The following is a 27,095-nucleotide window of genomic DNA, read 5'->3' as shown; positions in this document are numbered from 1 at the left end:
TAGCCTTTCGCCCCCTGTATTTTACCCCTGCCACCTCCAGAATTTGAAAGAGAGTATTCCAGTCAACATTGTCAAAAGCTTTCTCTAAGTTTACAAATGCTAGAAACGCAGGTTTGCCTTTCCTTAATCTTTCTTCTAAGATAAGTCGTATTGCCTCACGTGTTCCAACATTTCTACGGAATCTACAATGAAGTTCCACAATTTGTGTAGCGGTTGGCCCCACAGTGACAGAACGAACTGTTACAAATCAGTTACTTCAATGACAGCTCTGAGCCAGATGCCCCGTAGCGTGCATTACACTGACCCCAAACCATCGCCGTTCGCAAATTTAGTGAGATCTCAAAGAAGGGCAGGCTGGAGGGCTGCTCTGGTTGTGCCTCGGTGCCAGGGATGGACGAGTATTCGTTAGAAGGAGGTCAGCTGAATGCCTGCAACCAACCTGACTGCGTTCAAAAATGGTTCAAATGGCTCTGAGCACTATGGGACTTAACATCTATGGTCATCAGTTCCCTTAAACCTAACTAACCTAAGGACATCACACACATCCATGCCCGAGAGAGGATTCGAACCTGCAACCGTAGCAGTCGCGCGGCTCCGGACTGAGCGCCTAGAACCGCTAGACCACCGCGGCCGGCCCTGACTGCGTGCTAGACACACTACAGTTACAGTACTGGGTGCAATTTCGTGTGACAGCTGGAGCACTCTTGTGGTTATCTCACGCTACCAGACTGCAAATCTGGACGGCAGTCTGATGATTCGACCTGTTGTGCTGCCATTCATGAACAGCATTCCACGGGGGTCTTTCAACATAGCGCTCGCCAATATGCTGCTGTTGTAACCCAACATGCTCTGCAAAACGTCGACATGTTGCCTTGACCTGCTCCAACATCACATCCGTCTCCAGTCGATAACATATCGGACATCATCGTACGACAAATACACCGTCATCCACAAACATAACTAAGCCTACTTCTATTGTCCGACCCAGAGCAACAGATAGGCAAATGCATGCATTAAACTGACATCCGGCACGTGTACAACACTGTACATAACGGTTGCATGCTTGCGTTCAACATTCTGGCGATTACATCGTTCGTTAATGTACCAGCATTTCATATTTGCAATGGCTAATCTCACGCTTTCACTAACCTTTGGTCTTGCAATGTTAAGCACTTAAATATGTTATCCAGACAAATGTAATCCCGAAATTTCATTACTATACATTAACTATTTTTGGTATTACGACTTTTCCGTCGGAGTATTAACCGATCCATTCTTTTCTTAAATCTGTGCCGTAGACATCTTTCTTCCCCCTCAGAATCAATTCCTTCACATTAGTTATTCGGCGTGCCCATATCAGCTTCAACATTCTATTGCAGCACAGCATTACAAAAGCTTATATTCTCTTCTTGTCTGAACTGTTTATCGTTCACGTTTAACTTCCGTACACCAGAAATGACTTCGTAAAGCTTAAGTTTATTTTCGATGTTAACTGGTTTCTCTTTTTCCGAAATATTTTTGTTGCGGTTGTCAGTCTACACTTATATCTTCTCTTCTTCGGTCATCACTAGTCAAGTTGTTGCCCAAATTGCAAAACACACGACCCGCTACATACGGCGAAATACTTGTGCCTGATAACTGTATTGCAGAAATAACAGTGGTAAGATGCTATGTTAATTTGGCGAAAACCTTTCAGAGGTACACAAGTCGTGAAGTTATTCATACAATGTCCAGCGACGAATTGTTATCTACGCAGAAAGTGTCTCCTTCACAATAATACAGTAATTTTGATGATAGGCGGGGGCGGGGGGGGGGGAATATTTATTCATTCGTACACTCTTGAAAATCTCTGCAGGTCGACCAGATATCGATTTCTATGATGAATTACTGTATTCTGCTTAAAAAATGCAGTAAATATTATTGTGATCCATAGGTAACGAGGAAATGGTTCCAACGTTTCCCTGCGATAATGTCACCTGTGGAGCCCTCTAATTTGGTTGTATGCAATGATACATCTGACGCGGCAGCATTAGTACCTGTTGATCAAGCACTGACAGGATGACGTATGGACGCCACGATTTTGCTAAATATATAGACGTTTCATGTCAAATCAAATTTCGCTTTGGCGCTGAATAGATGGTAAACTCCTGCTTTATTAACTGATGCGTTGCTGCCAATGCATTTTAGTTATGTTTAGCAACAGACACGAATAACCTCGTGGCTGAAGACTGGTTTCCGTTCCGTTTTTTGCACTTTTTTCCTAACTAAGTGGCGAGGTTGCAGCGTCGGACAACTTACAGTTCTTTTCAGCCTAACTGAAGAAAGCTTTCGGTATGCGGTTTCCGAATATTTTACAGTGCATTTCCAGTTGTGGCAAACCAAGGAAAACCCATCACGTATCTTAGGCGAAATCGGAGGACAAGACCTATGTTACTTCTATCAGTTGTGGTTTTTTTTGTATCAGTTGTCACAGGGATGGTTAAACAGTTTTCTTATGTTCAGATGATACATGAACAGGACATATATTGATCTCTGAATTCCTATGCCTGAAGATGTGGGCTTTTTGGCTTCGAAATAGATAGAAATGAAACTGCAAAATGCCGCCCGGTGTGGCCGAGTGGTTCTAGGCGCTACAGTCTGGTACCGCGCGACCGCTACGGTCGCAGGTTCGCATCCTGCCTCGGGCATGGATGTGTGTGATGTCCTTAGGTTAGTTAGGTTTAAGTAGTTCTAAGTTCTAGGGGACTGATGATCTCAGAAGTTTAGTCCCATAGTGCTCAGAGCCATTTGAAACATTTGAAACTGCAAAATAATAATCACAGCCGAATCGTTAAAGATACAACTAGAATGAAGCAAATAGTAGTTATTCTCCTCCGTTAAAGGAAACCTACCTAAAATCTTTGATGAAACCTGTGGATTAACCGCTATTGTTAATTTAAATCTGGGGCAATTTATTCCAGGTCAAAATAAGAAGACTTACTGCAACATATCTGCCACCATTCGTTCGGCAGTGTACTGAAGAATAAATGAAAATCTGCGAAACCCTGCGGATAATTCGAATGTGGGAGAAGTAAACAATCAATGGAATGCCTTTAAAACAATAAATACTTCTGAATTTACAAATGATATGCTCTTGTTTTACAGCATTTTGTTTTATGTGAAACAGGAGCATTAGCTTCGTCTTATGCATTCTGGAAAGCCAGAAAACCCGCACAATTAATACTATCGGAAAGAACAAATACAAAACCCAGAAAGAAGTGAAGGTACATAAATAATTGGAGTGATGTATGCGGCGGAGAAGCTCTGGCAGCAATTAAAGACAGTTAATGTTCAAATGTGTGTGAAATCTTATGGGACTTAACTGCTAAGGTCATCAGTCCTTAAGCTTACATACTATTTAACCTCAATTATCCTAAGGACCAACACACACACCCATGTCCGAGAGAGTACTCGAACCTCCGCCGGGACCAGCTGCACAGTCCATGACTGCAGCGACCTAGACCGCTCGGCTAATCCCGCGCGGCGACAGTTAGTAAAAATTTATATGTAATTAAGGTTTTTGTTAAATGTAGGTGCCCATTTTTTCATTTAGGCTGTAATAATATCAACACCTCTTCTCAGTTTCCCGACCTGTTATTGTTGCAGTAAAATGGAATAATATCAAGAATTGGTAGACTCAGTTTCTTTTGAGATTCATATGTCTTTTGAAAAAAATTTTGTCCTCAGTTATTAGCAACATCAAAGTTTTAGCCTCCCTCCCACTTTTTTTTCCTGGTGATTAACTGAAACAGTTCTTTGCAGCGATCGGGATTAGGTAGTTGAGAGAGAGAATACGTTTCATACGAAACTTGACTGTAATGCTTAAACGAAAACTTGTACCTCTAATTTACGAATATTTAACTGAAAAGATTGCTTATAAAGGCTAAAAGTTTCTGCCATTTTCTTCGCTCACTGAGTTCGTAACTAACACATTTTCTAATAATGACTACACACAATGTTGCTCAAAATAACGTTTAAATCCTGTTCCACTTTCACACTGAAATTTGTCATTACTGTAATGCTTTTCAAAATCACACTATCATGTTACAAAAGTTCGCGGTCGCCTTAATAATTGTTCAAACAAAAATATAGTCCGCCAACGAATGACACCGGCTGAGAATGACGGAACGATTTGTCCATTGATTCTGGGTGTAATTACGCGTATACTCCGTGAATAAGCTGATTAATCACTCACTTTACCCCACTATTCGATGGGAAACTTCTAAATACATATTTTTATCAATTTCTGCAATCTGATCGTAATTTTTTTGTTTGAATCGGCTGCATTCGACCGTTACAGGCGAAATCTTAACGACTTTTCCTTCGCCTCGTATAAAGGCGCGGAAACAGCAGCGCTTGGGCATTGCAGAACGAAACAGCAAGACAAAGAGTGCCTCCTGCCGTAAGTGCCCGACTTTCTCTTCCGAATGCGAAAATATTTTGTTGAGCCCAACCTACATAGGTAGAAAAGATCATCAAAATAAAATAAGAGGAATCAGAGCTCGAACAGAAAGGTTTAGGTGTTCGTTTTTCCCGCGCGCTGTTCGGGAGTGGAATGGTAGAGAGATAGTATGATTCTGGTTCGATGAACCCTCTGCCAAGCACTTAAATGTGAATTGCAGAGTAATCACGTAGATGTAGATGTAGATGAATGTAGATGGAAAGGCACGCTCAGCTCCGAATTTTCCGGAGAACCAGCTGTACCTAACAGTTACTATTGACTGTGTAATAGCACTGGCGATAATAGTACCCATTACAAAGTAAGCTATATAAGCGCATATTAATAGGCTAAATCGTTTTAGATGGAACTATCTTCCATTATAGAAAACATCAATGCTTTGTCCAATAATGTTAACGAAGACAAGGGCTGTGAACACATATCCTAGCGTTTCCATTTTGTAAGCTGTTCACACTCTGTGATCTCGTAATGAAGGGGAGGAAAAATAAAAATGGCCCGGAAAATATTTCCCACAAGTTAAGATAGGCCAACCAGCTTACATCTTCCTAATCTGAGACATATGAGATAAGTTGGGTTGTCTATCTTAAGTTGCTTGAAATATTTGCTGAGCCAGTCTCGCTTTGCCCACCACGTACTTGCTGGTGGTCGTCCCAGTAGAAAAACTGTCCATATATGAGAGACTGACACAGTGCGAGGTACAAACATTAGCACATACGGCAGTGACTGCTGTAGCTTACTAGCATTCAACACATTTTACAGAAATGTTCATAGCACAGCAACATGCTTCAAGATGCACCATTATCATCATGGGGCTGTCAATTTTCAAAAAATGTATAGAACATCACATTTTCGTCTAACTGTATGAACGTTTACTTTTGCTATTTTTGTTGTTCAGTTCCAGAGTAGGTTTACTGTGCGTACGTAGTCTCTTCGCTCCCTGTTTCATTTACACGGGGTGTTTCCGTAAGAGAGTACAAAAATGTAACAGGACATAGAGAATGCTCCACCGAACAAACTGAGGCAGGGGACCTGGGGTCTGAGAAGCTAGGTTAAGGCGGTACGGAAGTAAAATTGCCTATAGCTTTGGCTTCCAGTTCTTTAAAACTAACATGCGTACACATTTACATGTACTGTGCTTTCTATTTATTCGTACATTCTTTATTTACTGCAAGGAAATGAGAACGAGCCTTATTACCACGAAGTCATGATGCAGATTTTATTTACTTTACTTGTCCGTAAGGTGGCTCTGTTTTATCGTATTTAAATTATCCCATGACAGAACGTTCTATGAATTAACGACAGACTCATTCAACATGACGGTGCACCGCCTCACTTCAGCGTAGATGTCTGCTATCATCTCAGTGCTGTATTTCCTGGTAACTGGATTGGAAGTGGAGGTCCTATTCCATCGCCTGTGAGGTCACCTGACCTGAATCACGTTGACTATTTCCTATGGTGATATCTACAGTCACTTGTGCATGAGACCCCAGCGGATATGGAGACGGAATTACTTGCCAGAACTGTAGCTGCCTGTGATGTGGTTCGACACACATCAGGCATATGTTTCAGGGTGCATCAGATTCTTGTTCCTCGATGTCATGCCTGTACAGAGGTTGATGACCGTAAATTTCAGCACGTTTTGTAAGATACAGTACAAATTGTACTTTCATTGTATCAGTGATGGTATTTGCAGTTAACTCTAACTAATGTAAATAAAAAAGTACACAGTAATGTTATTTTATTCCTATTATCTCCTTAAGCTCCCTACCTCAAATTGTTCAGTAGGACATTCTCTACGTCCTGTTAAATTTTTGCAAGAACTTACGGAAGTACCCTGAATGTAATACACGTATAGCAAACAATCGAATAATGAAAAAAAGTCTTATTTTTCTGAGTTGAGATGCCATTAGCTAGTTACAAGCAGAATACCAGCTCGGTACGATGAGAACGCGTAAAAAAATTAGCGGTGACATTTTTTCGAGATAATTTAAGTAAATCACAAGATATCTGAAAGAAAAACTAGTTTTTCTACTTACGAAGATGAGTCAGATGTTTAACCACTGCACCTCCTAACTACGAAGAAATAATGGAGCATTTATTTTTTAGTAAAATACTTCCAGAAAACTGTATTTACCATTATGCTAAGTTTAGTTGACCGTATCGTACGGTACACGTCCATCTGTTAGAGCGTTGTTCACATCCAGTGCCTACATTATTTTTAGTGCTGTTATTTAAAGTACAATAAACGCTCCAGTACTGCAGACAACCTCCTGCTGTATGTCCCAAACAGTATCTCTTAGATGGCAATTTACTGATCTCGCTCCAGCCGCAATTATGTAAAACTTCTTTATTTCTCTAACTGCTGCCAATTTTAAACTATTCTCGACTGAATCTACGCAGCATACATTGCCGAATCTAGTTCATCGCAGTGTGCATCGACGAGAACGTCCCATTTATTTTCTCCCTTTATCCGAAATATCTCAAAGAAGACTACCTCTTAAGGCCGGGAGCGAGATCCTCCAACTTCCGGGATAGGAAACTTTCGCTGCACACACAGCCTGGGGGTAGTTGTTGAGACAAGTTCCACCTGACGGCGCAACGGGATGCGCTCCAACTCAGCGGAGAGTTTTCCGAGCGACACCAGGAGCAACGTAGCGGGTTTCAGTCGTCTGGGGAGGTCACCCTAAGTTGTCGTTCTGCAGAGGCGCATATCATGAAATAGATTTGGGAGCCCAGAGAGGTCAAGAGGCAAATGTTGAAGAAACACTATGAAGTGTTTCTTGTTTTAGATAAAAAGTATTCTGACTAGCACAGAGATATATTCATCTTTCTTATGTTACTACACGCTTTGTAATATCAACATCGTCTACAGGAGAGTTTTGCTGAAATGTTTGTTTTAAATCTTTTCAATGATGAAAATTTGCACTATAGTCAAGTTTAGAAGTTCTTTTTCGATATAATACTACATTACTGTCCGAACAAGGGAATAGCATTCCTCCACCACATTACAAACCTACAAGTCTTAAGTCCATCAGTTCTGTCTTTATAGAAGTGTCGCCTGGATTTCTGTTACACGAAATTTATCACTCCTTCCAATTTTTCGAACGGTATTTGCTCCGTCTCGCCTTTCATGTTCATCTACCATCCCCCACTCGATCCCTTATGAGCTTATTAATCTCCTCCCCTGACCTTTCTCACACTGAACACCGGACCTGTTTTTCATTCTTTTTTTTCGGTCATCAGTCTTCTGACTGGTTTGATGCGGCCCACGACGAATTCGTCTCCTGTGCCAACATCTTCATCCCGGAGTAGCAGTTGCAACCTACGTCCTCAATTATTTGCTGGACGTATTCCAATCTCTGTCTCCAATTTTTCCCCTATGCAGCTCTCCCTAGTACCATAGAAATTATTCCCTGATGTCCTAACTGATGTCCTACATTTCTGTCCCTCCTTTTTGTCAGTGTTTTCCATACATTCCTTTCCTCACAGATTCGGAGGACCTGGTCATTCCTTACCTTATCAGTCCACCTACATATTCGTAAAGTTGATACCAATTTGATCTTTTCATCACTCATCTCCAATTTTCGAATTCTGTTGCGCTTATGCAAGCACGTCTCTCCAAGCCTACAATTCTACTCACTGCACATCCTATACAAATCCAACTAAAGCTACCTAACCTATCTTAGTACGATATCGGTCTAGAATTTTAGTCACACTTCCATCTTTAACGGAATATTTCTTCCTCTTTCCACTTCAGACGCCCTTCTCTTTCCTTTCTTCTCCCTACCATACTAATTGCTTGGTTCGTGATCCTCACAGCTATAATTATTTCCCTCTCAAATCACTACAGAATAGTCCCCCACAATAACCTTCATCACCTACTGCCTCTTTATTAATCGTCCAAAAAGTAGACTTTCATGTTTTACGAAAACTTCGAGAAACACATCACTGTTTCAACTCATGTTGTTGTTGTGGTCTTCAGTCCTGAGGCTGGTTTGATGCAGCTCTCCATGCTACTCTATCCTGTGCAAGCTTCTTCATCTCCCAGTACCTACTTCAACCTACATCCTTCTCAATCTGCTTAGTGTATTCATCTCTTGGTCTCCCTCTACGATTTTTACCCTTCACGGTGCCCTCCAATGCTAAATTTGTGATTCCTCGATGCCTCAAAACATGTCCTACCAACCGATCCCTTCTTCTAGTCGTGCCACAAACTTCTCCCCAATCCTATTCAATACCTCCTCATTAGTTACGTCATCTACCCACCTTATCTTCAGCATTCTTCTGTAGCACCACATTTCGAAAGCTTCTATTCTCGTCTTGTCCAAACTAGTTATCGTCCATGTTTCACTTCCATACATGGCTACACTCCATACAAATACTTTCAGAAACGACTTCCTGACACTTAGATCTATACTCGATGTTAACAAATTTCTCTTCTTGAGGAACGTTTTCCTTGCCATTGCCAGTCTACATTTTATATCCTCTCTACTTCGACCATCATCGGTTATTTTACTCCCTAAATAGCCAAACTCCTTTACTACTTTAAGTGTCTCATTTCCTAATATAATTCCCTCAGCATCATCCGACTTAATTTGACTACATTCCATTATCCTCGTTTTGCTTTTGTTGATGTTCATCTTATATCCTTCTTTCAAGACACTGTCCATTCCGTTCAACTGCTCTTCCAAGTCCTTTGCTGTCTCTGACAGAATTACAATGACATCGGCGAACCTCAAAGTTTTTACTTCTTCTCCATGAATTTTAATACCTACTCCGAATTTTTCTTTTGTTTCCTTTACTGCTTGCTCAATATACAGATTGAATAACATCGGGGACAGGCTACAACCCTGTCTCACTCCTTTCCCAACCACTGCTTCCCTTTCATGCCCCTCGACTCTTATAACTGCCATCTGGTTTCTGTACAAATTGTAAATAGCCTTTCGCTCCCTGTATTTTACCCCTGCCACCTTCAGAATTTGAAAGAGAGTATTCCAGTTAACATTGTCAAAAGCTTTCTCTCATAAGCTTGACGTAACTTAATATCATTTTAATTCTATTAAATCATTGGAATATCCTCTTTCAAATACTAAAGGCGGCAGGGATAAAATACAGGGAGCGAAAGGCTACTTACAATTTGTACAGAAACCAGATGCCAGTTATAAGAGTCGAGGGGCATGAAAGGGAAGCAGTGGTTGGGAAAGGAGTGAGACAGGGTTGTAGCCTGTCCCCGATGTTATTCAATCTGTATATTGAGCAAGCAGTAAAGGAAACAAAAGAAAAATTCGGAGTAGGTATTAAAATTCATGGAGAAGAAGTAAAAACTTTGAGGTTCGCCGATGACATTGTAATTCTGTCAGAGACAGCAAAGGACTTGGAAGAGCAGTTGAACGGAATGGACAGTGTCTTGAAAGAAGGATATAAGATGAACATCAACAAAAGCAAAACGAGGATAATGGAATGTAGTCAAATTAAGTCGGATGATGCTGAGGGAATTATATTAGGAAATGAGACACTTAAAGTAGTAAAGGAGTTTGGCTATTTAGGGAGTAAAATAACCGATGATGGTCGAAGTAGAGAGGATATAAAATGTAGACTGGCAATGGCAAGGAAAACGTTCCTCAAGAAGAGAAATTTGTTAACATCGAGTATAGATCTAAGTGTCAAGAAATTTGTTAACATCGAGTATAGATTTGAGTGTCAGAAAGTCGTTTCTGAAAGTATTTGTATGGAGTATAGCCATGTATGGAAGTGAAACATGGACGATAAATAGTTTGGACAAGAAGAGAATAGAAGCTTTCGAAATGTGGAGCTACAGGTACGGCAACAATAAGCCATAACACGGCACGGTGGTTATATGGTGCAAACACTTCCGTATTGTCAAACAATTCTTGGCAACAAACGAAGTGTAAGACCACCTGTCTGTGGAGCGCCGGGAATCTCAAGAGGTGAGGAGCCTCTGGTGTTACAAGACCAGCTTACCACAATCGAGAAGAAAGTGAAAATAGTTAAAAACAGTCAAGGATCAGTTTTCAACATCTTGCAAGACTTTCTGAATATAGCAAATGGCGCCGCCCGCTTGCAACTACGACCCTTCCACATATTTAGAGATCCTGACGAACGGAGGAAATGTGTCAGGGCAATACAGATGACATTTTTACGCATCTAATCGCTATGGGCGAGGGCTGGATGTCTCAGTACCACACTGTGACAAAAGCAAAGCACAATCGAAAAAGGCTATCATCAATTGGCAAGGAGATGCTGAGTGAGTTTGGGACCGCAGCGGTGTCCTGCTGCCGGCCGTTGTGGCCGTGCGGTTCTAGGCGCTTCAGTCTTGAACCGCGTGACCGCTACGGTCGCAGGTTCGAATCCTGCCTCGGGCATGGATGTGTGTGATGTCCTTACGTTAGTTAGGTTTAAGTAGTTCTAAGTTCTAGGGGACTGATGAACACAGATGTTAAGTCCCATAGTGCTCAGAGCCATTTGAACCATTTGGTGTCCTGCTGACAGATTAGACTCGTAAGAGCACATTAACAAAATCTTCTGACGAGGTTACAGGACGTTATCTAGATTAAGCGTAGTAGGAGAGGGAGTACTTGCTCCAAAACAACGCCCCAGCTCATTTTGTACAGGACACAGTGAGACAAGATGCTTTATTTTGCTATAATATTTTGCCTTACAACTCGTACTCTCCTCTCATGGCATTCAGTAACTTCTGCTTCTTTGCTAGGATGAAGAAACAATTGCGCTGCGGGTGTTTTCAGAATGACGACGACGTGATTTTTGAAAGAGAACTACGAGGGTTGCCAAGAGAATAATGCACTGCATTTGTTTTCTTCAACAATTTTTACTGAGCATAATAAGAATTACACACACGAAGAATGGTGTTTTATCTACACATCCTATTTTTCCACGTAATCTCCGTCCCACTCTATGTCCTTCCTCCAGCGCGAAACAAGGGCGTGTATGCCCTGTCGGTACCAAACGTTGTCCTGGTGCCGGAACCAGTGCTTCACTGTGTAAAATTCCTTTACTGATTGACAGATGCAGCGACATCTGCCGAGTCGTATCGTATCTGTCTTCGCGATGACATCAGCTTTCTGCGACATGTCAGGTATGACAGCCGTGGATGATCCCTCCGACCTCTGCAAATCGTGGAGCTCCGCCGAACCGCCTTCTTATGACCTCACCCTCCGTGGCCAGCGACCAACTGTACTTCTGTCGACAGCAGATGCTCATAGACTTTGCACAAGCATTTGTGAATTTCTCTGTAGTGAGAAATTCAATGACTGCACGTTGCTTGTAACGTACATCACCTACAGACGACATTTTGAAACTCTCCTGCAGCTGCGCTATCTGTCGGATGTGACAGAAACTTGGCGCGCTCACTCAGGAGACTTCAAATAATACATACGTAATGTTTTACATTCGTATCACTGTTTTCAGCTGAGAAAAAAAATGTGGTGCATTACTTTCTGGGCAACCCTCGTACTACTGAAATGCCAAAATGCAGACTTACACAACCATGACTTGGGAGAATTCAACCATCGTTGGAAAAAATGTGTCGCATTGAAGGATGAATATGTACGAAGTACTAACACCATAAACACTAATCAGTCAGAACATTATGGCCATCTATCTAATAGCTGGTATTTCCACTTTTGGTACGGATAACAGTGGTGAAGCGTTGTGGCGTGGAAGCGATGAGGCCTTGGTAGGCCGCCGAAGGTTCAAGAAATGGTTCAAATGGCTCTGAGCACTATGGGACTTAACATCTGTGGTCATCAGTCCCCTAGAACTTCGAACTACTTCAACCTAACTAACCTAAGGACATCACACACATCCATGCCCGAGGCAGGATTCGAACCTGCGACCGTAGCAGTCGCGCGGTTCCGGACCGAGCGCCTAGGCCGCCGAAGGGAGTTGGCACCACATGTGCATCACAAGTCACCTAAGCATCGTAAATCCTGGATAGAGGGGCGATGAGCTCTGACTCAACGTTCAAGAACATCCCAGATGTGTTCAATCGGATTCAGATCCGATGAGATGAAGGGCTATCACATCAATTGGGACTCGCCATTGTGTACCTCGAACCACTCCATCACACTCATGGCCTTGTGACATGGTGTGTTTTCTTGTTGAAAAATTCCACTGCTGTCGGGAACATGATCATCATGAAGGGGTATACGTGGTCTGTAACCAGTGTACGATACTCCTTGTCCGTCATGGTGTCTTGCACGAGCTCCACAGGATCCATGGGTGCTCAGTTGGATGTTCCCCAGAGCATATTGGAGCCGGCGCCAGCTTGTCTCTGTCCCCCAGTACAGCTATCAAGGAACTGTCCCGCAGGAAGGCGACGGGATTCATTAGACCATACAACACTCTGCCACTGGGCCAAATTCCAGTGGCGATGGTCACATGCCCATTTGAGTCATAGTTGCCAATGTCGTGGCGTTAACTTTGTCGCATGCATGGATCGTCGACTGCGGAGGTCCACCATTACGAGTGTTCGGTGCAGTTTGTATTCAGACACAGTTGTACTCTGCCCAGTATTAAAGACTGATGTTAGTACCGCCAAAGTTCGCCTCCTGATTCGCCAGACTGCCCAGCCTATGACGTCCAACATCTGTAATGAGTGGTACCGCCCAACCCCACGACGTCTGGACGTAGTATCTTTTTTGGTCACATATTGAAGACACTCCTCACCACAGCAGTCCTCGAACACTCGACGAGTCGTGCAGCTTCCAGAATGCTCGTGCTGAGCCTACAGGCTATCACAATCTGCCCTCGGTGAAACTCAGATAGATTGCATGCCTTCCTCATTCTACAGGCGGACTAGTGCTCCGTGCACCGTTGTGTGTCTGACTAGCAGTTATTCCTAGTCGGGTGACGTTGCTCTCAAACTGGCTATGAGCTCTATGGGACATAACCGCTCGGCCACACCGGCCGGCGACGCTGCTCTCGCTTGGACGGGTTTATATCAATAGTAGGTCGTCATAATGTACTGGCTGATGAGTGTATACAACGCTCTACAGATAAAGTGAAGCAGTCAGAAGACATGGTTGGATGTCAATGTAACTTCGCGCACGCACACACCATCAGAGCGTATGTAAATGATTAGAGCTGCAATTATCTGTGACAGGGGAAACCCCTTCACGTCTGCGCCTACCATACGAGAACAAGTAACGGACTTATTGCAACATTCTGTGTCATACCGCACCACTGGTCAGAGATCAGCACTGGTCTACTAGGGAATTGCTGTCCCATGTGCAGGCTGCTGTTAACATCACAGAAAAAACGGATACGTTTAGAATGATGATATGACTGGGAAGCGTGGGCTGCTAATGAGTGTCGTCGTATTATATTCAGTGAGGAACTGTAGTTCTGCAGTATCCGAAAGACAATCTTCGGGAAGTGTGGTGGCCATCTGGGGAGAGGTCTCATTCTTCTAATGTTTTGGAGAGGCACAGTGCTTTTACTCCTGGCCTCATGGTGCGGGGAGCCATGGATTATGACTTCAAGTCAGGGCTGGTAGTGACTGAGGGAACTCTAGCTGTACACCGATATGTCACGGACATCCGATGGCCGTATTTGTTACCTGTCATGCTGCAGTATCGTGGTGCTATTATTCAACAAGCACGTGTCTTTATGAACTTTCTGCGTGATGTCAAGGTACTCTCTTCGCCAGCAAGAATCCCAGATTTGTTCCCGATAAAACATGAGTGAGACAGGATCGGGCGTCAACTCAGTGCGAGGCCAGTGTCCAGAATATCAAGGACCAGTTACAACAGTTGTGGATCAGATTGAGTGAGAAGAGGATGCCCAGCTTTGTGTCAACCTTCTCAAAGGAATGAGACCATACACCCTGCTACATTATAGTTCTTAGTAATTTTGACACGAGTTCGCAATCACTAAACTAAAATCACATACCCTGTCAAGCCGTGAAGTTTCATTTCATTCTCTAGTCTGATTTGGGTGCTTCACTTTTTTTTTCGTCAGGCACTGTATCTCAACTTGATATTATAGCGGCGCAGTGTTTGGTCCATAAAATTTCGCGCGTGCAGCAGCATAAATTTCACCTTTGCTCCTATATTTCGGCTGCATACGGTCCAGCCATCTTCAGAGATCTGAGGCTCAGTCTGAAGATGACTGGACGGTATACAGCTGAAATATTAGAAAAAGAACTGAAATTTATGCAGCTGCGTGCCCGAAATGTTATGGAACAGTATATGTCAATCTCGCTGGCTGATGAGCGTTTATAAATGTCTCTCTGTTGACAGCCCACTGGCTGCAGATGTCGGGTGAGAGCATGTAATAGCATTAACGAAGAAAGAAACAAGTAGTTTCGATATGTGAGTGGATAAACTAGAATATTATGTCACAGCAAAACTGTTTGCACGGATCTTCATTTTTAACAATTGAGAAACGTGCCCTTACTGAGAAACGTGCCCTTACTGTCACTGAAGATATTCCGTATGAATGACGCCCGAAACCTTCAGCTACAGATAAACGTCATGGGGAAAATAATACCTAACTTTCGGCGAATGATAACGAGTGACGTCGCCAACATATCAGGAAAACAGTCCAGCCCGTTTCACATGAACAATTAACTTTTACAAGCTTTTTGTGAGAAGGATGCTACATTGCTTGAATCTTAACGAAAATCAAATGCTAAAAGAAATTTTTTGAGACCAACATAGCTTCCAGTGTAAAGCTTGTTTTGATATCAAGATCGTTCTGTTTTCTAAGTCACGAGAAACCGTCATTTCGGTCCCTGCACCCTAAAGTCATGATGAAGTATATTGCAGCGTGTGATAGAAAGCTTTGCCCATTGCGCTAGGTAATCAACACCGCTTGAGCTTACGAGAGTAATCTATCATATACGGCAGGTAAGTGTTATTCCTCATTTCGGAACAACTTACCACGATGCAACAAAGAACAGTACCAAATGAAAACAATTCTTTCCAGTTCAGCGACGTGATTTTCTTTATAAGTAGATACGATGAGATATTTCAGGACAAAGTATATTTCACATTTCCGTCTAGGTGAACATTTATAACAGTAGAATATGGTAAAAAAATTTCAGGGACCTGTCAACATCATCTATATACACTCCTGTAAATTGAAATAAGAACACCGTGAATTCATTGTCCCAGGAAGGGGAAACTTTATTGACACATTCCAGGGGTCAGATACATCACATGATCACACTGACAGAACCACAGGCACATAGACACAGGCAACAGAGCATGCACAATGTCGGCACTAGTACAGTGTATATCCACCTTTCGCAGCAATGCAGGCTGCTATTCTCCCATGGAGACGATCGTAGAGATGCTGGATGTAGTCCTGTGGAACGGCTTGCCATGCCATTTCCACCTGGCGCCTCAGTTGGACCAGCGTTCGTGCTGGACGTGCAGACCGCGTGAGACGACGCTTCATCCAGTCCCAAACATGCTCAATGGGGGACAGATCCGGAGATCTTGCTGGCCAGGGTAGTTGACTTACACCTTCTAGAGCACGTTGGGTGGCACGGGATACACGCGGACGTGCATTGTCCTGTTGGAACAGCAAGTTCCCTTGCCGGTCTAGGAATGGTAGAACGATGGGTTCGATGACGGTTTGGATGTACCGTGCACTATTCAGTGTCCCCTCGACGATCACCAGTGGTGTACGGCCAGTGTAGGAGATCGCTCCCCACACCATGATGCCGGGTGTTGGCCCTGTGTGCCTCGGTCGTATGCAGTCCTGATTGTGGCACTCACCTGCACGGCGCCAAACACGCATACGACCATCATTGGCACCAAGGCAGAAGCGACTCTCATCGCTGAAGACGACACGTCTCCATTCGTCCCTCCATTCACGCCTGTCGCGACACCACTGGAGGCGGGCTGCACGATGTTGGGGCGTGAGCGGAAGACGGCCTAACGGTGTGCGGGACCGTAGCCCAGCTTCATGGAGACGGTTGCGAATGGTCCTCGCCGATACCCCAGGAGCAACAGTGTCCCTAATTTGCTGGGAAGTGGCGGTGCGGTCCCCTACGGCACTGCGTAGTATCCTACGGTCTTGGCGTGCATCCGTGCGTCGCTGCGGTCCGGTCCCAGGTCGACGGGCACGTGCACCTTCCGCCGACCACTGGCGACAACATCGATGTACTGTGGAGACCTCACGCCCCACGTGTTGAGCAATTCGGCGGTACGTCCACCCGGCCTCCCGCATGCCCACTATACGCCCTCGCTCAAAGTCCGTCAACTGCACATACGGTTCACGTCCACGCTGTCGCGGCATGCTACCAGTGTTAAAGACTGCGATGGAGCTCCGTATGCCACGGCAAACTGGCTGACACTGACGGCGGCGGTGCACAAATGCTGCGCAGCTAGCGCCATTCGACGGCCAACACCGCGGTTCCTGGTGTGTCCGCTGTGCCGTGCGTGTGATCATTGCTTGTACAGCCCTCTCGCAGTGTCCGGAGCAAGTATGGTGGGTCTGACACACCGGTGTCAATGTGTTCTTTTTTCCATTTCCAGAAGTGTAGTTGGAGAAATTCATGATACACACTCTGCTGTCTCGCAGTATATTTACTAACGGAGGCTTATCCATGCAGAAAACAACTTTGAAAACGTGTTTTGCCTAGGAAACGGTGCTGTTCACTTACTGCTCTTGCATGTTTCCGTGTTTTAAACATTGTTTTCTTCTTGGTTAAGCCTGTATTACGATGTTAAGTATCGTTTTCCATCGTTTTCAATTCAGCAATGGCTTGCTTATCTATCTTAATAGCATGTATGCGATGTGAAATTGTCACAATAGATATTTTCCCACTGAAGATGGTCCATGATCGAAAACGTTCGTGAATAAAGGTACTGTAAGACAGCACAGTGTGTGTCATGCATTTCTCGAAGTAGCACAATATGACACTGTGAGATCAGCGTATATATTCAGAGCATGTTCTCGACCGTTATATATGAACACTTTTCAAGCTTGCATTATCCTTTGTCTGGGAGAAGCTCTTACGGTCTGACAGCTTCGAGTTGAAGTACATAAACAGATTACTTCGTATTGATAAACTTTCAAAGCGTGAAACAGTAACTGATGAATACTTCGCAAGACATTTGGGGCATCTAGATAATAAAATGCATAAAAAAAGGTTTGAATCGGAAAGATAAAAATCATGTTTCGTCAGGACAATCCACAAAAGTGCTTTGGCAGTGGGCAAATTGAGGGATCTGTAGAACGCATTGTTAGAACATGCAACACATTCAGTCGATTTGGCGCACTTTTAATTACACCCATTTTCAAATCAAAGTACGTTTGTGACGGATAATGTTATGGTAGTCGTAGATGAATATTTTGCAGATTTTCCGGAATACCGTACTTGGGGCGGAATCAACACGCTGGAAAAACAGTGAACGAAGCGCAGTGAACTAAAACGGGACAACGTCGAAAAATAAAAGCACTTTGCACAAGAGTACAGTTATTTAATGAAAAACATTTTAATTTTCTGGTTCTTCTTCTGTTGACGTGTACTACATCTGATATGCTTTTTAAAGACGACTCCTATTCCAGTAATGAAACTGCTTGAGCTGCCCAATTTGCGAAGCGGTTTCATAATATTAGATCTATTTAAGAACAATGTAAGTAAAGAAAAAAGGTTGGACACTTAGACATTTTAGAAGGAAAAGAGTTGAAGGAATCTGATAATCTACTGAACTAAGATAACTAGTTGCCCTCCGATTCCTGTTTCAGTATCTACGACAAACCGCTCATCTGGCGTTGGCTGTACCGCCTTCCTACATATTCCGCCATATGACTTACTGTGTCTGGCGCCCAATGTAGTAACGAACTACAGCGTGTCGTCCTCTCCAGCCCGGCATGCTGCGAGGAAACGGTGCAAAAATCCAACTACGCGTTATGACAAATGCAGCGCAACCTAGACGTCAGAATGTGGATCACAGATACAACTAATCAGTTTTCCTCTGCTTCCACACTGTATTAGAGTGCTTAATTATAACCCCCTTCCAATAATTTTTGTTTTGTTTAATTTATCCCGTCGATTATATGCCTATGTACCATCCGCCTCCCCCACTCCACCATTCCTCTTTCCACTCGTTATAGCACATCTAAACCTCGATATAAAACGTGTTATTTTTTTTAAATTAAGTAAAAATCGTATCACAAGTGACAGTAGGCAAAAGGATGATTTCATTCCGCCTACAAAACCTTCCGTTATTGACAACGCAACAGAAACTGATTGCAGCATGTGCTTTTAGGTATAATTTTCTTTTCTTTTATCATCACTCAAATGGTTACTTGGCATATTTTATAGATTATACAGTGATTGTGTATTTCCAGTTTTTGTATCATGACATCTGAAGATGGTCACTAACTAGTCGAAACTGGTTATAACATTCCGAAATGCTCAACTGATCGTGACGTAAAAGGCAAAAATTAATAATTTAATTATTTCTATACCATTGTATTACTATGAGTTCCAGCGTTACGGAAGTTCTCATTGTATTGATCATAACGAATACCTCGAGTGTATGCTATTAATTACTCCCCTCTATCGATAGTTGTGTAAGTTTATGGTATCTGAAATACTGCTACTAATGACATATTACTCTGAATTGGATCACGCTGAAAGGCAGCGGACTGTAGAGAGCCTAGCACCTTAGTAGCATATCGACACGCAGTTTGTTCTATTCCTTTCTCCGAGACGTCCCGCGGAAGACTCTGTCTCTAGTTCGAAAGAGAAATTCGCTGAGTTTCGGTGTGGAAAAGTTTCGTCGTCCGAAGCGTACGGCAGTTGTTGGAACAATGTCGATCTGAGGGCCGACGGGATGCGTAGCAGGAAGTATTCTGGGAAGCAGAAGACCTCCCACGAGCACCATTTTCTTGTCCCTCGGCAGAATAAGGCTTGTTATCCCATCATTCAAAACCGCCGCTCCACCGTGAAATCGATTTCGCAACCCAGAGACGCGAACGGGTAGAGGTTTAGGAATATGCGCTTGATTTTCAAATAGAGACTTACGAGGAAAGGCTAGTTCGGGTGGGAACAGTTCATCAAATAGGTCAGCGGGCCAGTCGCCAAGAACGAAAGGACGACCTGTGAATCGCTTATCAAGGAGACGCCAAGTGCCAAGCGGCAATGATCCGATGCTCTGTACCGGGTGAATCCGCAGAAACTTTCCGACGGTCTTGACAAGTTGGTAACACTGATTCCTGCCCGATCACCGAAGTAAAGCAACGTCGGGCCCGGTTCGTACTTGGATGGGTGATCATCCACGGGAAAACCTGGTGCCGCTGGCACAGAGACATGGAAGTCGCGGAAATGGGGTAGGTTGAAAGATTTGTACATGGCCATGGTGTAATTAAGAGGGTTGAAACTTTAATAGTGGCAACTATTTACTTACAGCTCGTATAAAATAGATACGTCTTTCAAAGTTTTACTGACCTTCAAAGTAGTCACCATCATTGTGTATAACCCGTCGCCAGCGATGCAGAATTCGTAAGATACTCTTAGCAGTGCTACTTGTGTTGACAGTTCGAGCGGCGCGGTCTATTGCCCGACGAATTTGTAGCAGCTCTGAAGCGAATGGCGTGAAGTGTTTCCTTCAGTTCCAAAAATGAACAGCATAGAGACAGAAGTGATGACATTTTATGCAGGACCTGACCATCATGTTACAGGACAATGCTGAAGCACGCACATTGCAAGATGTTACTGATTTGTTTGGCTGATGCGACTGCTAAGTGCTGCACCACCTACTGCACTCCTCTGACTTAAGCCCTCTTGAGTTCAACTTGATTTTTAAACTGAAGAAAGCACTTCACGGCATTCGCTTCAATAGACCGCACCGTTCGAACTGTCAACACAATTGGCACTGCTAAGAGTACCCTACGACTTCCGCTTCGCTGGCAACGGGTTATACACAATGATGGTGACTACTTTGAAGGCCAGTAAAACTTTGAAACACGTATCTATTTTGCCCGAGCTGTAAATAAATAGTTGCCACTATAAAAATTGCAACGATCGTATTATTCTTACACTAGAAGCCTGCACCGGTTTTCTTTCGTTACTGTTCAAGTTATCAGACCGAGGTTTCAGGCAATTGCATGGTTAATTCGCTTAATTCTTACATCAACCGAGGTAACGAAGCAAGGATGTTTTTAACAGAACAATTTACTTTTCAATGGCATCCGAAAGGTCTTGGAATCTTCGCCGAGGATGTAGAGCATATATTATTATAACTTTCAAATCGCGCAATGATCACCATTCAAAGATAAGTACTGTGGAGTTCAGATAGTCGTTTTTCCCTCGCGCGATCCGCGAGTGGAACAGATGGGGGAGATATGACTTTGGCGCGAATAGTGCCCTGCTCCACACACCACTTCGTGGCTAGCGGAGTATATATGTAGACATGTATATGTAGAAAAACGACTGTAGTGATGTTGCACCTGCTAATGTTGGCTTTGAGACATTTCATGAAAATACAGGAGAAATGTGTTACAATTGAAAGACATGACACCAATAAACGGGGCTTTCACGCCAGGCTCCATCGTTTTATCAAGCCTAACGACTGTTTACTTGCTTCCTCAAGAGCTATTCACTTAAACCTGAATAAGTACACGTACTTTAATACACTGCCTATCGAAAAAGGTGAAGCACCCAGAAGGAGAGGAGGAAACAAAATGAAACTTCACGGGCTGAGAGAGTATGTGATGTTATTTAAGTGATTACAAATGCGAGTCAACACCCATTTACCAGTATGACGCTGCACACCCCCTTGGCTGGATACGTGCTCTAATTCGGTGAGGAAGGGTGTCATAAAGCCGTTGTACCCTCCTGCGGTAATCTAGCCTGCAACTGTCACAACTGGTCCATGATATGGATACTGGCGGGTGGTTTCAGACATGATCTGTCGGAGACAGATCTTGGCCTCTTGTTGGTCAAGAAGGTACCTCAAAAATACTTAGACAGTTCATAGACACACAGCTACGTCCTTTTAGAAAATGACACCATGAAACGGCATCACGGTACTGTCGCATGGAGGGTAACATATGAAGACACATGATGTCCGTGGGGTGTGGTTATGCCCCCGACACCTTGGCGTCAGAAGTAACTTCGCTGTGCCTCTGCAAAGCACTGGAAGAACAGGGCCTGTCACCATGTCGCCGCCATACTCACCGACGATGGTCATCCGGGGTAGTACAGAACCGCTGAACACAAAGCTACGTCATTCCTCAACAGTCCACGCTTCCCCGTCACGACATGACTCCAAATGCAGAGATTTGTATTGCGGCGTTAACGCCAGCCAACGCGTCTGATGGTAATACCCTAGTTCGGCTGTTGCTAGTCTCCGGGCAATGACACAGAATGTTGCAGGGAATGCATTATTGTTCTCGAATGGAAGGCTAAATTGTGAGAGGAGTACGATGTGCTTGGTGCACAATACGGCCATTGTCTCTTTTGGTGGTCAGTCTTCGTCAACCGGAACGTTGACAACGAATGTGCCTGCCCGCATGTAACCCCGTACCTTAACTTCGGGACATTACCACATTCAAATGCGTCACAAATCTGGATATTCCACGATTCGATCAGCCTGCCAAATGGAGACCAACAATGAGTCCCTCTTCGAACTCTGTTACGTGCCGATAACGCTGTCTTAAACGAGCACGTGACAACTGCATGTCCTCCACAGTAATTAGCCAGCATCTGACGCTGTTCCTGCCCATTATTTACCCTACCAGGCGTAGTAACAATAAAAAAAGGATCAACAGTAACGCACTGTAGTGGCAGTTCTACCTGTCACAAAGAACTGCAACTCTACTGATTTACATACCCGCCGATGATGTGTACATATACAAAGTTACAATGACAATCGATCGTATCTTCTGGCTACTTCACTTTTTTTATGTCAGGCAGTCTAGCTCTCTGAAACCCATTCTGATAACCTAGAGTTAGCATACCATTTCCAACAGTCATTGCTGACCCTGTATCTATGATGTAAACAGTAAGGCCAAAAGGATATACGGTTTATCTTAGTAGCTTAGGCCAGTCTTCTCATTGCATATAACGATGGAACCTTGTATAAGAGTCCCATTAGGAGGTGTGAACATCGCAGGAGCTCAGTCCAGGCGTTTTGTCTTTCAGTTTCAGTAATGTTCTTAAGTACTTGTATGTAAACTTTCATCCTTAACATTACCAAGCTTTACATCACTGTGCTCGTGTTTTCAACAGTACATCGACCCATTAAAAACAGCATTCATGCTTCAATATCTCGGGTGATACAGAAGTTAAGAGTGTTAACCAAGAAACGAAACTACGTGCTTCTCTGAGTATTGCCTTTTTGCAGAGAATTCTGTTTCGATATCTTGTACCGTTCACGAAAAAAATCGAGTTTTATATTTTACGCGACACACCCTGTTGCCAAGCTCACTTCATGTAGCTGTTCCTACGATGTGAGGAAATTGTAGACTGTATCAAAGTACACAGGCTTGTCTACCCACACCCAAAATAACATGAAAGTTTTCTTAAGGGATCATATATTTTCTGCTTGCAGAGATCGTGAGCACGTATTGCTGTGCGAATATGTGGCCCTTCCGTTTGATATCACATCGTCAAGTCTGGAACTCCCGAATCTTCGGACTTGTCGATGTCGTGCAATACGCAAGGGCCACATATTCACACAACGATAAGCAATCATAGCTTAAATGTTAAAGTGGCAGACACTTGGTATTCCTCATGAAAAATTATAGTTTTGCCAGATGATGACCTCAAGGCTGAAAGTACCAGCAGAATAACAAACCAAAAGTTGTAGCAGCGTCGTGTAGTTATTTTCAGCAGAAGTACGCAGTTACCTCAGCTGACGTGACTGTCAGTATTGACTAAGAAAGGCGTCAAGTAATTTTAATAATCGGAGTATATACTTCCATAAAAATTATATTTGGCAAAGATGTGACAATGAGGAGAAGATACTTTGAAGGTCGCCACTCACCATTTTTCTTCACCGCCTTCTGTCTTGATGTCTGGGATGTTGGGGATTTTCTTATTGAGGTATGCCGATGAGATCTTAAGCAGCGCCTGAAAACATAAACAAAGGCGTTACGATGTTCCTCCCTTCCGAACATTTTGAAATTTACATATTCGAAAATAGACCAAATACAAGTTCTTTCTAAGCAGTAACTGGAATTTATAGCTTGTTGTTCCTTACAAAGGACGTGAAGGTGATTGATTAGTTCTTGTGCTATTCTTCTGCACAAGTAATACCGATGTTCACTAGCTTGGATTTCTCAAGCCACACTTCCACATTTTATCTTTACTACAGACATTCAATCGGTATGAGTGGCGAAGGTGAACTGACCGGTATATTTTGCGCTATTCAGTGAAGACCATGACAAAACTACAACGATATTTCTAAAAAATAATGTACTTTTAAAAATTATTATAAAAGACGAGTGTACACCTACGTTGTTAAAACACGTTTTTTCGTCCTTTAACAAGAAATGTTGATGAAAATTTTCATAATGAGAGTGAATCACTTCACGAAAAGAGGTATGATCTGCAATGGGAAAAGATATAAAGAAAGTAGGAGAGTTAAGTGAAGTTGTGAGGAGCTGGGTTGCCAATTAAGGGGGGAAACCACATTAGGAAGCTGTTTGACATTTTTTGGGATTTTATTTTGGTGGGAAGAATTTAATCCAATTTTGACATCATTTCATTCATATTTCGAAGAGTTTTTGTGAATTTTTTGAATAATTTCAGAGAAAAATAACAAAGTTACGCTGTGATATCCGCAGAAGGTTGTGACTATAGTTCTCGAATTGCGTGCAGTGTAGGCATTCCGATTTTCATCTGAAATCAAAAAGGTTTTGATTTTATATTAATAACCTACTTTCTAAGAATATGAACATCAATTCTGCAGGCGTTGGAACAATTTTTTTCGATTTTCATGATTTTTTTTCTCTAATTACGCAAACAAAAATAGCATTAAAATCATTATATAATCTCACAAGTTGGTTCATATAATTTCTAATTTTATAAAGAATCATACTTGTAATTTTCATAATGATTGGTTCTACAGTTTTTGAGTTAGACTGCACGCAAATGTGAAAAAAGTCATTTCGAGATAAACGCGTTTGAAAAATAAATTTTCGGAAACATAGAATTTCAAGGAAGTTAACAATAACTTAAAATGCTTCCCGACTAATCTGCGATTCCAGCACCTTATAGCAATCCTTCTTCTTCCTCATAGGCTTCATTTTGCGCTTGCAGTAGTGCTTTCCGAGCTTTCCGATCTTCCTTCGATTCCAATGAACTACGTCGCTTCTGCCGGCTCACTCGCTGGTTATCCATTTGTTCGGCATAACTGAAGCTTTGCGTCGCTACTACAATTCCTGCCTCTTTCATGACCATCAGAAGGGATGAATTTCCTTCATCGAATAAGTTGTTGTTGTTGTTGTTGTTGTGGTCTTCAGTCCTGACTCTGGTTTGATGCAGCTCTCCATGCTACTCTATCCTGTGCAAGCTTCTTCATCTCCCAGTACCTACTGCAACCTACATCCTTATGAATCTGCTTGGTGTATTCATCTCTTGGTCTCCCTCTACGATTTTTACCCTCCATGCTGCCCTCCAATACCAAGTTGCTGATCCCTTGATGCCTCAAAACATGTCCTACCAACCGATCCCTTCTTCTAGTCAAGTTGTGCCACAAACTTCTCTTCTCCCCAATCATATTCAGTACCTCCTCATTAGTTATGTGATTTACCCATCTAATCTCCAGCATTCTTCTGTAGCACCACATTTCGAAAGCTTCTATTCTCGTCTTGTCTAAACTATTTATCGTCCATGTTTCACTTCCATACATGGCTACACTCCATAAAAATACTTTCAGAAACGACTTCCTAACACTTAAATCAATTCTCGATGTTAACAAATTTCTCTTCTTCAGAAACGCTTTCCTTCCCATTGACAGTGTACATTTTATATCCTCTCTACTTCGACCATCATCGGTTATTTTGCTCCCCAAATAGCAAAACTCCTTTACTACTTTAAGTGTCTCATTTCGTAATCTAATTCCCTCAACATCACCTGACTTAATTCGACTACATGCCATTATCCTCGTTTTGCTTTTGTTGATGTTAATCTTATACCCTCCCTTCAAGACACCATCCATTCCGTTCAACTGCTCTTCCAAGTCCTTTGCTGTCTCTGACAGAATTACAATGTCATCGTGGAACCTCAGAGTAGCTATTGACGCGAACGTAGATATCTTCTGCTGTAGCGAGGCATCTCAAAACATGCAGTTGCACGCGCAGCTGCTCGCCGACTGACGTCGGCTTTGACTGTAACTACTTATATACACGCGAAGCTCGTGACCTTGAACGGGACTTAGAAAATTCTGCACATTCGCAGACTGGCGCGAATCCCGTACGCGCGCGGTAGGAACTCTAGACCGCGCGCGGACGGGATTGCGCTTTGGAACTGCGCCAAGCGACAGATGCCTCGCTATGCGTCACAGCTCAGAGTATATTGCATCACAATGTTCCAACTCTATGGCCTCCGGTCAATGTAGCGTACGTCCGATGATCAGAAACTAGCCGATTAGAATAATTATTAAATTAGGTTTTGAAATAAAAGAAGTTAATAATTAAAAAAATATTTATTTCAATTTCTATAATAATGTGTTACATCTCCAGTCACTTGCACTTTAGCACATCTTCCAGCACCTTTCATCCATATACACACACTCTCTTGTTCACTTATTTTACGATGATTTCTTGTTCTTAAATAAAATGACTGGTTAGATACAAAGTATGACAATGCCAAATCTTTATTATACACAGTTTAAAAGGAACTGAAGTTACATTTTCACACCAAAATGATCTGTGATAGTCATTCAAAAATCTCCAGGTATTCATATGTTCTACTACAAAAGGATGTTTAACATCAAAGCGTTTGTTGTTTTTACAAAAATAATAAATTCTCAATGCCTTTGACAAATGGTCTACACTGCAATTGAATAAAGTTTTATAATCATTTTTACTAACGTACCTCAATGCATTTCTTTCTGACCGAGCTGGTTGGCAATCAATTGAGTACGGAAAATCAGAATTAGCAACAACTTTCCACAAATAAGAGGACAAGTCAGCTACATGCACTCCTTCATTTAACTTAACATAAGCGTGCATATGTGAATCTTACGCACTTACGCTGTGTTTAATAGCTACTCTGAATTTTTCTTTTGTTTCCTTCACTGCTTGCTCAATATAAAGATTGAATAACATCGGGGAGAAGCTACAACCCTGTCTCACTCCCTTCCCAACCACTGCTTCCCTTTCATGCCCCTCGACCCTTATAACTGCCATTTGGTTTCTACACAAATTGTAAATAGCCTTTCGCTCCCTATATTTTACTCCTGCCACCTTCAGAATTTCAAAGAGAGTATTCCAGTCAACATTGTCAAAAGCTTTCTCTAAATCTACAAATGCTACAAACGTAGGTTTGCCTTTCCTTAGTCTAGCTTCTAAGATAAGCTGTGGGGTCAGTATTGCCTCACGTGTTGCAATATTTCTACGGAATCCAAGCTGATCTTCCTCAAGG

The 27,095-nt window shown here is 42.8% G+C and overlaps 1 protein-coding gene across 1 annotated transcript in view; it reads right to left on the bottom strand.

Annotated features, from left to right (window-relative positions):
- Positions 1 to 27,095, bottom strand: part of LOC126260547 (protein nervous wreck) — a 778,787-nt gene that overhangs the window by 378,843 nt on the left and 372,849 nt on the right. Inside the window, exon 4 of the mRNA XM_049957881.1 lies at positions 23,491 to 23,576. Coding sequence (XP_049813838.1) covers positions 23,491 to 23,576 — 86 coding nt within the window. The remainder of the gene's footprint in view (positions 1 to 23,490; positions 23,577 to 27,095) is intronic.

Source organism: Schistocerca nitens, chromosome 5, assembly GCF_023898315.1.
Source record: "Schistocerca nitens isolate TAMUIC-IGC-003100 chromosome 5, iqSchNite1.1, whole genome shotgun sequence".
In the NCBI taxonomy this organism is placed as follows: Eukaryota; Metazoa; Arthropoda; class Insecta; order Orthoptera; family Acrididae; genus Schistocerca; species Schistocerca nitens.
Note: the sequence above shows the minus strand (reverse complement) of the source record. Positions and strands in the feature narration are given on the sequence as shown.